This window comes from Gracilinanus agilis, chromosome 4 (assembly GCF_016433145.1).
Source record: "Gracilinanus agilis isolate LMUSP501 chromosome 4, AgileGrace, whole genome shotgun sequence".
NCBI lineage: Eukaryota > Metazoa > Chordata > Mammalia > Didelphimorphia > Didelphidae > Gracilinanus > Gracilinanus agilis.
In genome coordinates this window covers 96408043-96421353 of record NC_058133.1, presented here as the reverse complement: position 1 = coordinate 96421353, position 13311 = coordinate 96408043, and the positions used below count along the sequence as shown (strand labels likewise).

The window sequence follows — 13311 nt, the reverse complement described above, 5'->3', positions numbered from 1 at the left end:
GATAATACATGATCTTGCATTTGGATAATAGGTCTCATTTCTTATATTATTTGCAAAAAAGACTGTAGAAAAAGTTTCTTTTTTTTTAGTTTAACTTTCTACTTATCAAATGGAAATTTCAAGTTATAATGTAGTTCAAGTAAAATAAATTTCCAAATATAACAAAGTCAACTTTCATGAATCTACAAACTAGCTTTCCATATTTAAAAAAATTGTTTTTTTCCAGCTTTCAATAGAGAGGTTATAATAGAAGCTAAAGGACTGTACTTTTTTCTTAATTCCTTCCTATAAATTTTCAATTCCTTCTCAATTCTATGTAAACCAAAAGAATTGTAATGAGATTAGGTGTGCATGAATAAAAGTATTATTGTAAAATTATATTTCAATTCACTTGCATTTCTTCCTGGCTCAAGCACCAGAAAAAGGAAAAAAAAACCTTTAAACAAAATATTTAATTGCTTTTCCTGCCCACTATATGAGACATTGTGGCTGTTACTTTTGATAAAATTCAGGCAGCACTAGTTAAATTAAGCCATAAGCTTTTGGGTATCAGTTTGTTCATTTTACCCAGTCACATTCTGAAATGTGAGATAGGGAAGGGTATCATAGAGATAAGTAGAGCAAAGAAAATAAGAAATTGAATGTTTCCAGATACTTCTCTGTTGAATTTTCATAGATTGGCTTCATTGCCTTGTTTGAAATGTCAATTCCCATAACATTAACCATTATCAAATGTAATCACAGAAGTTCATTATGGATCCAAAGACAATTGGTTTTGACTAGTCCCATGATTCATCTGTTCTACTTGTGTGGATAGTGACAAAATAACTACACACACTTTATAGAGGGAGAAACTGAAACAAAGACAGGTTTAGTGACTTGCTGATGGTTGCAGAGCTAATTATCACCACAAAACCATGTCTCCTGCTTTCCTGAACCATGCATGGGAAACCGTATTATGGAGGCAATTTAAGCTAGCAAAAATAGCATGATGCAGTTAATTTCATCTGTATTTTGAATTAGCACCTTACTTTCTGTGCATTGAAATGAAAATTTTCTTTTTTTTAATATTTTATTTTTTAGAAATATTTTCCATGGTTACATGATTCTTGTTTTTACTTTCCCCTTCACCTTGTTTTTACTTTCCCCTTCACCCCCTATCCAACCCCCCATATCCAACACTCATTTCCACTGGTTTTAACATTTGTGATCAATCAAGACTTATTTACATATTATTGATAGTTGCATTGGTGTGCTTGTTTAGTGTCTACATCCCCAACTGTGCCCGTATCAACCCATGTGTTCAAGTGGTTGTTTTTCCTCTGTGTTTCCTCTCCTGTAGTTCTTCCTCTGAATGTGTGTAGCGTTCTTTTCCATAAGTCCCTCAGAATTTCCCTGAGTCATTGCATTGCTGCCAGTACAGTGAAAGTTTTCTTAAAGAGAGGTGATAAAGCAAAGGTATTTTCTCTGTATTTATTATCTTCATAAATGTTGATAATGATTGCTTATGTTTTAGATGAAAATCACGGAGGATGATCTATGGATCAGAACATATGCCAGACTTTACCAGAAGCTATGTTCTTCTACAGGTGATATTCCCATTGGAATATACAGGACTGAATCACAAAAACTTCGAACATCTGAGGTTGTATAATTTTATGTTTCCTAATATTTTGTCATTTAATCCATTAATATATTTGAAAACCACTATTTTTGTAGTAATAAGATTGAAAGTTATTAGGAAATATTCCAACTGGAAATTTTTTAACAAAAATTTCCAATAGATAGTTAGGCTATTTATGCCAGGAATCTGTATGGTTGAATGTTTTGGACACGATCATCTCAAAACTAAGATAATTGCCTAGTTCAAGAGTCTGTAGTGGCTTCATTCTGAAGCCATTTTTAAAGGTTTCTTACAGCACTATGTTTGATGAGGTTCTAAAATGCAGAATACAAATAAGAAATGTCAGAATTTTAGGTGCTCCTAAAATTCTAAGATATGGATAATGAAGAATGTGAATGTTAGAAGGGATATTGTAAACCATTTTGTCTGCATAAATTTAGGAATGTGTAAAGCAAAGAGTAGAATGAATACAGAAAGTAAGCAAAGTAAGATAGTATAAACATCATTCAGTCCACTCTACTCTCATTTAAGATGAGAAAACGGAGTCTCAGAAAACATCAGTGACCTGGCCAAGGTAAGACATCTAAATAGTAGTAGAGAGTAGACTAAATGAAAAACCTCTTGATTATTTACTACTAATCTAAATACTCAGGGAGCTCATCTCTGCAACTAAGCCCACTTTCCTGAGAGGCTACTCCATAATAGAGTCCTGAGAAAATCTCCAATGTTCAGTCAATTACTATGATAAGTTCATTGGCCAGCTAGATCGTTGCAGAGATTCTGAACACCTAAAGTTTGTTCATAAGATGTAGGGAAGGTGCCAGTATTCTGATTATAGCCATACCAAATGCATCAGTTTGCCATGTTATTTAAATATCCTTTAGGAGAAGCTAACTAGATTTTTGGTTCTTTGAGGTACATAAATTACTGATTTGAGTAGGAAAACACATGTTTTTTGTTAGTTAATAGCCTTTGTCATTGGAAACTCTTACATTGAAACAAATTTTGTTTGATGATGCTAGAGCAATTAACATTACCTATTGAGAACATTTCAGTAATAATTTCATTTTTCTGATTATCTGTTCGTACATAATGGACATCTAGGTGATTCAGGGGACAGAGGAAGAGGCCTAGAATTAGGAGGGCATGAGGTAAAATCTGGTCTCAGACACTTACTGGTTGTGTGACCCAAGATAACTGACCCAAGTTCTGACCCAAAATACAGGGCAAATCACTTAACTTTATTTGCCTCAGTTTCCTCATTTGAAAAAATGAGCTGAAGAAAGAAGTGGCAAAATACTCCATAATAATATTTGGCAAGAAAACTCCAAATGAGGTCACAACAACAAAATTCACATATAACATGTTATTGCTTCATTTGAATAATGGAGGGACAATTGTAGATACATAATTTAGAAAGAGCTAGTTAATTATTCATCAGAAGTTCTGAGGTGTAATGATAAGAGAAATAAGTAGTCTTGAAACCAAGAAATGTGGGTTCTGTTCCAGCTTCTGACTCATACTGGCTATGTGACTCTGGGAAATCAGTTAACCTTAGTCCTTGAGGAAATATTATAAAATTACAGTTTTACAAAAAGGTGGTGAATGTCATTTTCAGTTTGGTAGAGTTTCCTCATCTGGAAGTTCTCCATATCAATGAAATCACAAGTTTATATCTCATGCCAATTAAAATGTAAAATCATAAATGCAAAAAGATATATAATTATATGGATTAAAAGTTAAAGGAGAAATAATTTTCATATTTAGGGTAATCATTTCTATTTCAGTACTGTTAATTATGATCTGTCAAATACACACTTTATAACATAGATTAAAGCCCCATTCCACAGAAGTGTTTTCTGTAGCAAAGCCATTTCTATGTCCTAACAGATGGCTCATAGAAATTCTGCTTAGTCAATCAGGTCACAGTGAGTTCTAGTCAATGAATGTTAGTATTTAAATTAGTCTCTATAAATGTAACAGTAACTTCTTATAATGAAAGAACATTATTATGTACTGTTTGAATTATAGGTGGAGAAGATTTGATTTTTTTATTTTACCGCAAATGAGCATTTACTCTTCAACCAATGTCAACCCCTCCTACCTCAATCAAGTCATACAAAGAAATGCAATTGAACTCCCAAATAAATTACAATACAAGAAAACATTTAGAATGATACATAACTTGAAATGAGAAAAGGAATTAGAATTAAATGGCATTCAGTGCCAACATAGTAATTGAACATCTAATCTATGTATAGATTCAAAATAATTTTTCTCTAAATGTTTTAACAAAGATATTTATTTCATTTTTAGGTCTTGCAGGCTATAATATGATTTTTGAATTATACTCATTTAAAATACTATTAAAACAAAATAGTTTGCATGTCAAAATTATAACTCATGCTATTTTATATTTGTTACCAATATTCTATAAAATTAATATTCTCATAAACTTTGTGGGAAGAAATTCTCAAGCCTAGTCATTTTTAAGTGCTTTAGTAAATGCACAACATCCTATACTTTCAAAAAAATTAAAACTCTGGCACAAGTGCCAATAAGAAAACCATGGAGGATTTAAGCTAACAATTTCAGATGATGCTAGAATAATTTGTTTTAGAAAAATTCAACACTTAAAAATTTTAATTTTTTTAAAAGTTTTTCTTGTTGTTCAGTTATTTTCAGTAATGACCAACTCTTGATGACCCCATTTAGGACTTTCTTGGCAAAGAAAGTGTCATGGTTTAATCTTTCATTCTCCAGTTCATTTTTTAGATGAAGAAATGGAGACAAACAGGATTAAGTGACTTTTCAAGGATCATATAACTAATATAGTGTCTGAGATCAGATTTAAACTCAGGAAGATGAATGTTCCTGACTATAACAGTTTCAACCGAAGCAACCCTGACAGTTGAAGAAATAGAATGTTGACCCTGGTCTCACGGGCAAAAAGTGTTGGAGCCTAGGACTATAAAGACTCCTGCAGAACCAACTGAGGGGCCTTTTGCTTTAGGGGGCTTTTGGGCTTTGCCTGATGTCCATTGACCTCTCCCTTGACATCTTGCTATCCCTGGATTTCCCCATTGGGCCCTGGGAGGAGGGCATTTTTGGTGGGTGGAAATCAGGGAATTAGCTTCTCTAGGCAGGCAGGGACAACCTAACCCAAGCCATCACCTCATCTAGTAATCTGCTAAACCTTATTACATCAGGGCAGTGAAATCATTCCTGGCTGAGGGAGCCAGCTCCCTAAGCCTGATCCCCCTCTTCTGTGACCCTCCCCTAGCACCAGCTTCTCCCTTAGTGGTAGTTACCAAACCTAACCCCCTTTCCCTCAGCTTACCCTTGGCTTCAATAAACCCCTTTTGCTTTTATACAAAGAGCTTCTGGTGATTCATTATACCAACAACTAGGGCAAAGGCTGAAGAGGGAAAGAATAACTTTCCTTTATTTTTTGAGGGCTAACCAGGCATCCATCTTGGGCAGGAAGTGAACCAGCTTTCACTTCCTGTATGCTGGGAGTGGCTCTCCAAAAGTGAGGGGCTCTTTACTCTTCCCATCAAGGGAGCTTAGAATAACAGCAGGGAGGCTGAATAAAACCTTCAGCCAGGCTCTCACAATCTCTAACTGACCTAAATTGCTCTGTACTAAGAGTCAGCCTTCCCTGCCTGAAGACCCAGCTGATACCACCCAGAGCTCTCCAATACAAGCCTCTTGATTAGCAATATTTTATTCTCATTTATTCCATAACATTTCTGGCAAGCATAGTTAGGTTGAACAACCTACAATCTTCTGGACAAAACAAAATGGGGGCAGCTAGAGTTATATTCATTTTGTCTAGCCTTTCACTTCTAACCTGGTTTGTGATGCAGGGTGCTATAGATTTTTGGTTTGTCAAAGTTCCCAATTTTATACAACAGCTACTAGATATTTATGACTATTATAAGTGGTGTGCTCTGACTTTAGCAAAATGTATTTGCTTTATTCCAAAGGCTGTGGCTCTTATCCTAATAAATGGGCAATTCCTAATGGTTTAAAAGAGGGTATTGATTCACTTGTGGCAATTAATTAACTCAAGCTCAACACCCAAACATGATACTGACTCTGGGGAAGTTATGGAAAATATCAGACTGCTCTTCCAGGTTCTGAAGCAAATAAGGGAAGAGAAGGAACTAGACAAACACACAATTCTCCAGTTGGAGATTGTAGAATCAAGTATTTAGGGACCAATAATACCACCACCACTACCAAAACACCACTGGCTAATCATAAATATGAAAAATGATAAAGGCTGGTATAAATACATATATTAGTAATTTAATTAAAGCCATGCTGATAGATAATTAGACCACGCGCTTGTAAGCATTCAAAACTGCTGCTCCCGTTTGTCTCCCATCTCTACCTGAGTCTGCTGGCCAAGAGAGAGCGCTCCAAGAGGAGATTATAAACTCCTCTCTGCATCGACGTAGGCCTCCCCACGCCCAAAGAACCGGAAATGGAAACCCGTTGGACCATGGGAAATGTAGTTTGATACATTTCCCAAATTTCACTTTTACACTAATGATACCCAAGCTTTATCCGAACCATCTGCTGAATCTACAGTCACAGTTTTACCCATAGTCGATAGGACCATCATACAGCCAGGGAAAGGGTAGTCCATGTCAAAACCTATAAGGCTTTTTACCCCAAGTGACATGGAAGTATTAAAATGATGCTTCCCCATGTTTTTCCAACAACCTTTCAAAAGTATCAAGGAATTAAAAGGGTATTTACACTTTTTAACCCGAGCTTTGACGAAGAGGAATTTCCTAGGTGAGACAAACTCAAACCCCAACTTAACTGCTCAGCCCATGGTCCACAAGGACCTAGACTTTACAGCCCATGCAAACTTAAAGTACCTGGTACATTTCAGAATAGATCTACTAGAAGCAATGCGCATACATGCAAAGAGACCTAATTCATGGCAAAAATTTGAAAAGATGAGGCAGGGAGAAGAAGAACATTCCAGCAGCTTTTTCGCAAGGGTGATAGAGGCAGCTGAAACAATCCTAGGCCTCCGAGATGTGCATGCACCAGAGACAATCAACCATATCCAAAGACAATTTGTGAAAGGTGCATCAATACCGGTACAAAACTACTTTAGGCAGAACAGTCCCCAGGGGGAATCATTGCCACTGGAGGATGTGAGACAGCATGCTTCCTATATACATGATTCTAAGCAAAGGGAAGCAAGGGCAGGTAGGCAGTCAGACTCAGACAAAGATGATGTTATTGCAGACCTTAGGAAATATCTGAAGCAGGCAAAGAAAGAAAAGGAGATAGAAGAAATAAAGAATTTTGCCCTCCAGGCCAGCAGGAAGCATAGTCAATCCAGGCAAACTGCTACTGTCCCAAAACCAAAATCCTTTTCTCCTCCCTGCTACCTTTGTGGGACATTAGGCCATGTAGTGAAATTTTGTAGATTAACATAACATGTTCTTCATCCATAAACACTTGGGCATCAGTTTCAGGAAAATCACCTCCTTTTGCATACAATCCTGCTGCCAGCATGATAAATATGAATTAACATGCTATTTTCTAAAAAGTTTGCTCCTTATTTAAAACTGTACTATAAAGAAAAATTTAAGAATTGTTAATTGGCTTTTGTTGGAGTGTGACATTGAAACTATAATTCCTTGAACAATCTTTTACTTAAAAAAGCACAGCCAAATAATATCACATCATTGTAGAGAGAATACCTGGAGCAATGATAGGTATCAGGAACCATAACTAGTAAATGAAGTATAAATTTAGTTAGCAAAATATGTATTTGATCTTCCCGGTTCTCTAATAGAGAATAAAGAATTCTCTAGTAGAGAATTAATAAAAAGAAAGTAGTTACAAATTGCAAAGCACAGTAAGAAGAATTTTCCCCTCAATTCAGGAGAATGAATGTTAGAAGTATTATTTGGCATTACCAAATTACACTGATATGAATGAGGAAGGTTATAGGAGGCAATTACTCAATTAAATTTAGTCAATAAGTAAATGAACAACCTTTTCCTCTTCATTTTTCCCCCACTACACTTAACTGCTCTGATCCTCTTTCCCCTCTTCCCCAATCCTTGTGCATTTCTAAAATATTCAGACTTATGGTATTATTATGCTGTTATTATTCAGCAATGTCAAAAATAGAAAGAAAAAATATTTCCCTGGGAAAACATTATTAATACTTATATGTCTGGGGCAACTGTGTAGCTCAGTGGATTGAGAGTCAAGTCTAGAGACAGGAGGTCCTAGGTTCAAATCCAGCCTCAGACACTTCCTAGCTGTGTGACCCTGGGCAAGTCACTTGACCCCCATTGCCCACCCTTACCACTCTTCCACCTACGAGCCAATACATAGAAGTTAAGGGTTTAAAAAATACTTATATGTCTAAAATTTACTCAGATATTATAAATATAATATGTATAACATAAAAGTGTCTAAATGTTATTTTACCTTAGTGCTCTCCAGATACCATACACTTAGAAATGCATTTCAATGCCAAGAATATCTGTAATGGGAATTTTCTTGGCAAGGAGCTTGGCTTGGGGATTCTTAGAGGTGGCTGGAAATGGGACATAAATGAATCAGGAATCCAAAAGTAATAGAGAAGACCTTCCTACCTTTAATGCTTATTTAGGAAAATGGAAATTAAAAGGTTAGCAATGAATATTCATATTTTTCTTTTTAAAGGGAAAAATATAAAAATCATTTCAATGTAAAGTGTGCCAAAAGTAATTAATTGGAAAATGGAGATTTTTGCTATACTCATTGCTTGTCAGAACTAAATCACTTAAACTTTCTTTATCTCAGTTTCCTATGTGATTTGATTGGGTGAAGGATAATAATAGTACATACCTCCCATAATTGTTACATCAAATAAAATGACCCTCAAATTTCTAATATAACAGCAGTGAACATAACATTAATTAAAATATTTTTCTAAAAACTTAGATATATATTCATTATTTTAATGCATTCATAGTAGAATAGCACTATTACTTATTTACAGGGGTATGAATAGTATCTTTATATCAACTAATTCTATCTATAAAACTAAGCCATAAACCAACCAAGTCTGACATTATATACAGGATTTCACATCCATAATTCATCTTCCATGTAAAGAAATGAGGGTAAGTTCTTTCTAATATTTCTTCTTTACAGCCAAGTTTAGGCATTGCAATTATACAACATTCTGCTCCAAATTTTGCTGTTGTAATTTTCCATTTTCACTGTTTATATTGTTTTATTGATTTTTGGTTACTTCAGTCTGTTTCAGCTCATATAGATTTTCCTAACCTTTTTTGCTTTTTTCATTTTTATAACTTCTCAAAGAACAATGATTATTCAAAAAAACTGATTTTTAGCAAACATTTAGTCATTCATCATTCTGTTAATGTTTACTTTCTTTACAGTTTGCTACCCCAAAAAGTTTATTTTGTTGTTGTTGAGTCATGTCAGTAATATCCAACTCTTGAGAAACTATGTGAGGTTTTCTTGGTAGAGCTACTGAGTGGTTTGTCATTTCCTTTTCTCTCTTGTTTCAGAGATGAGGAAACTGAGAAAAGTAAGGTTAGGTGACTTGCCTGAGGTCACATAGTAATGTCTGAGGCTAGATTTCATTTCTCAAAGATTGGTCTTACTAATTCCAGACTCAAAACTGTGCTTTCTAGCTGCTCACCAAAAGTTGAACAGTGCAAATTGTAGTTTTCATGTTTTATTTTTTTATTTTTCCAGGGTATATGTAGACAATTTTTATAATAATGTTCCAAAATTTTGCAATCCATATTCTCTTTTTCTCTCCTAACATTTCTTTCTCCAAAAGATGGCAGAAAAAATGACATAGGTTATACATAGGTTAATATTATTCCATATTCTCCCTGTTGTGAAAGGACTCTGTGACATATGTGCACTCTTTATCCCCATTTTCCAAATGAAGAAACTGAAGAAGAGAATCATAACTTTATTTGTCCCAGGTCATAGTTTCTAAAACGGAATTGAACTTATGTTTTCCTCACTTCGAGTAGAATATTCTATCTACTTTGTGACCTAGCTGCTACTCTATATACAATCTAATCAGAATAACAATAAGGAAACAGATTCTATCTTTCTGGAAAATATGCTCCTATAAGTTGTACCCAATATTCCTTTGAGAGGCACAATTAAGAAGTAAAAATTATGGAAAATCTGGGTTCAAATCGTGTTTCTGCCACATGTTGTTGGCTATATGATTGTTGACATGTTACTAAATTTTAAAGTGCCTCAGAGAATCTTTTATTAATAAATTACAGAAAAATCCTATATTTATAGAAGTTCCATTAACAAGATTTTCCTATACAGATGATGTCAGAAGTTTTGATTAAAAACTAGTTAAAAAAATTATTTTGGTCACCATTATAACCAGAAGTCAGAGTCAGCTTTCCTACAACTTACTTACTTTTCATGTGATTTATAGTGAACTTCCCTAGCTTCATCCTATACTTGTGCAGTTGAAATGTAACTTTTACAGACACTTTTTAGTATTGTCTTGAATTTTTAAAACTCCTATATAGTTCTTGATGGATATGTTTATGTATTCAATATTTTATCTTTTTAAAACTTATTCTATCATTCCAGTATGTTAATATATTTTAAGACCCTGACTATATCATGAAAAATATAACCTTTGTGTCAACTGTAAGTTTGATAACCATGTTTTCTACACATTCATCTGTCACTTATAAAAATATTGCCTAGTAATCAGAGGACCAAGGAAAGTATTCTATGATATTCTGGCATTCCACTGGAGATATCCAACCAACTTGGACACTTCAAAGCATTCATGATCTTATCAATGAGTATACTCCTTGCAGCAATATATATTGCAATCCACACATGGCTTCTCATTTTATATGAATGCCACTTGTGTCTCCCCATAAATTCTTTATAGAGGAAATCTATAAATTATAAGAAGAGTCTCTGAATTTGGCCTGGGTAACACCTCAGACAATAGATTTGGAATATTAAGTGCTAGCCATTTTTTTTTACATTCTGTGTGTAAAGCCAGTATGGGACTTAAGCTGTTTTTTTCCTTGTTATCCTAGATTATTATTCTAGATTCATGACCAACTCATGAATCACCTCAATTTCTGAATTATATTTATATGATTTTTCTTTCATGTAGGTTGTTGTTGATAATGTAGTTTGCTGAAGCATATTTGTGATCATATTCATTTTGGCATATGATGGTATGTACTTTGGGTTACTTCCAATCCATACTTTGAGAGATTTTCAAGTTTCATAGATTCAAAGCCTACACATATTGCATTATCATATATTAAAAATATAGATTTTTGGTTCATGTATCAACTTGGGAATAATTGTAGCCCTGTCAATTTCCTAAAAGTAATCCATCATTCTACTTCCTTTCTAAACACAAACTCATTGTCTATTTATACTAACTTTCAAGTTTACTTACTTGCATACACATATGTATGCATACATATGTACATGTATATATAGCACATATACATTTGGGCATGCTTTGTGTGTGCTTGTGTGTATATATGAGCCTGGATACATATGTGTATGTGTTTGCAACCCAATGGGAGACATAATTTGATTAAAATTTTTATTAACATTGTATTAAATTTTGAATAAATCAATACTTCAAGGAATTAAAATTTCAAGAGTATAGATATTTTTCCAGCTTTGAAAACTTTAGTCCTTCATAACTTAAAAGATAGATTTCGACAGCTACTATGGCTGAAAAAGTCACCATGGCCAATCTTTGATTTTAAACTTAGAGTATTACCAGGCAAGATTCCCATATTCCACCACTGGATTCATATTTATAGAATTTACCAGAATGGACTTTATTGGAATTGTGATTTTAGCATTACTTCCCCATTCTGATTTCGTATCTAAGTAGAACTTAGTAGAACTTTATTGGAGGAATGCAAATATTTTTATTCCTATTCTCAAAAAGGGAAAGTGTGATTTGAAGTTAAATGACCTGTTCAATGTGACTGATTATTGTATAACAATTCTGGGATTTGAACTGAGGTCCAAATCCACTTAATCTTTCCACTAAAAAGATACAAAGTGTAGAAATCAGGCCAAGCTGGGGCAGCTCAGTAGCTCAGTGGATTGAGAGCCAGGCCTAGAGATGGCCACAGACACTTGCCAGCTGTGTGACCCAGGGCAAGTCATTTGACCCCCATTGCCTACCCTTACCACTCTTCTGCCTTGGAGCTAATACACAGTATTAACCTCAAGACAGAAGGTAAAGGTTTAAAAATATGAAAAAGAAATCAGACCAAGCCACAAAAGGAATATAAACTTGATTGTATGGTTCAAGAATGGAAAAGCTGCTGCTGGAAAGCAGATATAGGAAACAAGAAAATTGTTAATATGAGATTAAAAATAATGGGAGGAGACAGAAGAAATAGTGATGTATGCATTTATTTATATTATGCCAACATGCTAGAGGCTTTTTACCTTGGCACATTGATGCATAGTAGAAGTAATTTTTAATATAAGAATTTTCTTCTTATGTACTGATTTGAAAACTTAAGCCTCAAGAAAGATGTGAATCTACTGGAAAATGATTTCAAAATAGTAATGTTTATTTTCTATTAAAAATAAAAGCTTGTTTTAAGAAAATTCATTCCATAAAAAGTGTCCTGGAAATTTATTTTAAAGTATATTTTAAATAATAAGGAAATAAGATGATCAAATATCAATTATATTTTAAATATCATTAAACAGGTTAATATTTATACTTTGTGCTTTCAATTGAGTGACATTGCAGAAAATGTAACTATATCTTATGGATGCCCACGTATATATATAGATATAGACACATATACATATATTTGTATCTATTGTATTGAAATAAAAATCTGTGATAAAGAGAAACTTGCATGAAGATCTGAGCATGATAAATCCATTAGTAAGAGTAGTAATTGCCAATTAAAAGAGGTTAATGGCTACTCAGTAGCTAAAGACACATTTGGCAGAGTAGCTTTTTATTGAGTTGCTTATAAAACATATAGTAACAAAAACTAAACCAAGATTGTGACAGTGTTTGAAGGATGGGCTTATGTTTTTCTTGATTCATGCTTTCTTGCAAGATATTTCCAGAATTTCAGGCAATGGGAAAAATACAAAGTTGGTCAAAATCTTCTAGAAAGTCTCATGGTGGGCAAACATCTTATGACCAGGTTAACTCACATGCCCCCATGGTCAGCAAAATCTCACAGCTTACAAACTTATCTTTGAAGGCTGTATAATCTAATCCAAGTCTGATACATAAATATCGATATGCAATAATTAGAATAATTCTTATCTAATACAGAAAACAAAATAAAGTGGGCATCAATTTTGAATTTTAAAAAATTAATCTTATGTGTAGAATCTATATGCGTGTATATATGTATAATTTTTGTACAGATATACCTACATCCATATACATAGTTTTAAAATGTCTCTTCATCTACATTTTAGAAGAAATAGTAGTCCCAAGTTTAAATATAATATATTCCATTGAGAACTCTTGAAAAAAAGAATTCAGTGTAAACAACTGTTAGCTTTTTAAATGATAAATTACCCTTACTAATTTTAGTAAAATATCTTTTGGTGAATATGTAAAGTTGAGTCACATATGTTGTTTTTATATATGT

The 13311-nt window shown here is 33.8% G+C and overlaps 1 protein-coding gene across 1 annotated transcript in view; it reads left to right on the top strand.

The window, feature by feature from the left end:
• Nucleotides 1–13311, top strand: part of KCNT2 (potassium sodium-activated channel subfamily T member 2) — a 549106-nt gene that overhangs the window by 479721 nt on the left and 56074 nt on the right. The window contains exon 25 of the mRNA XM_044674907.1: nucleotides 1517–1645. Coding sequence (XP_044530842.1) covers nucleotides 1517–1645 — 129 coding nt within the window. The remainder of the gene's footprint in view (nucleotides 1–1516; nucleotides 1646–13311) is intronic.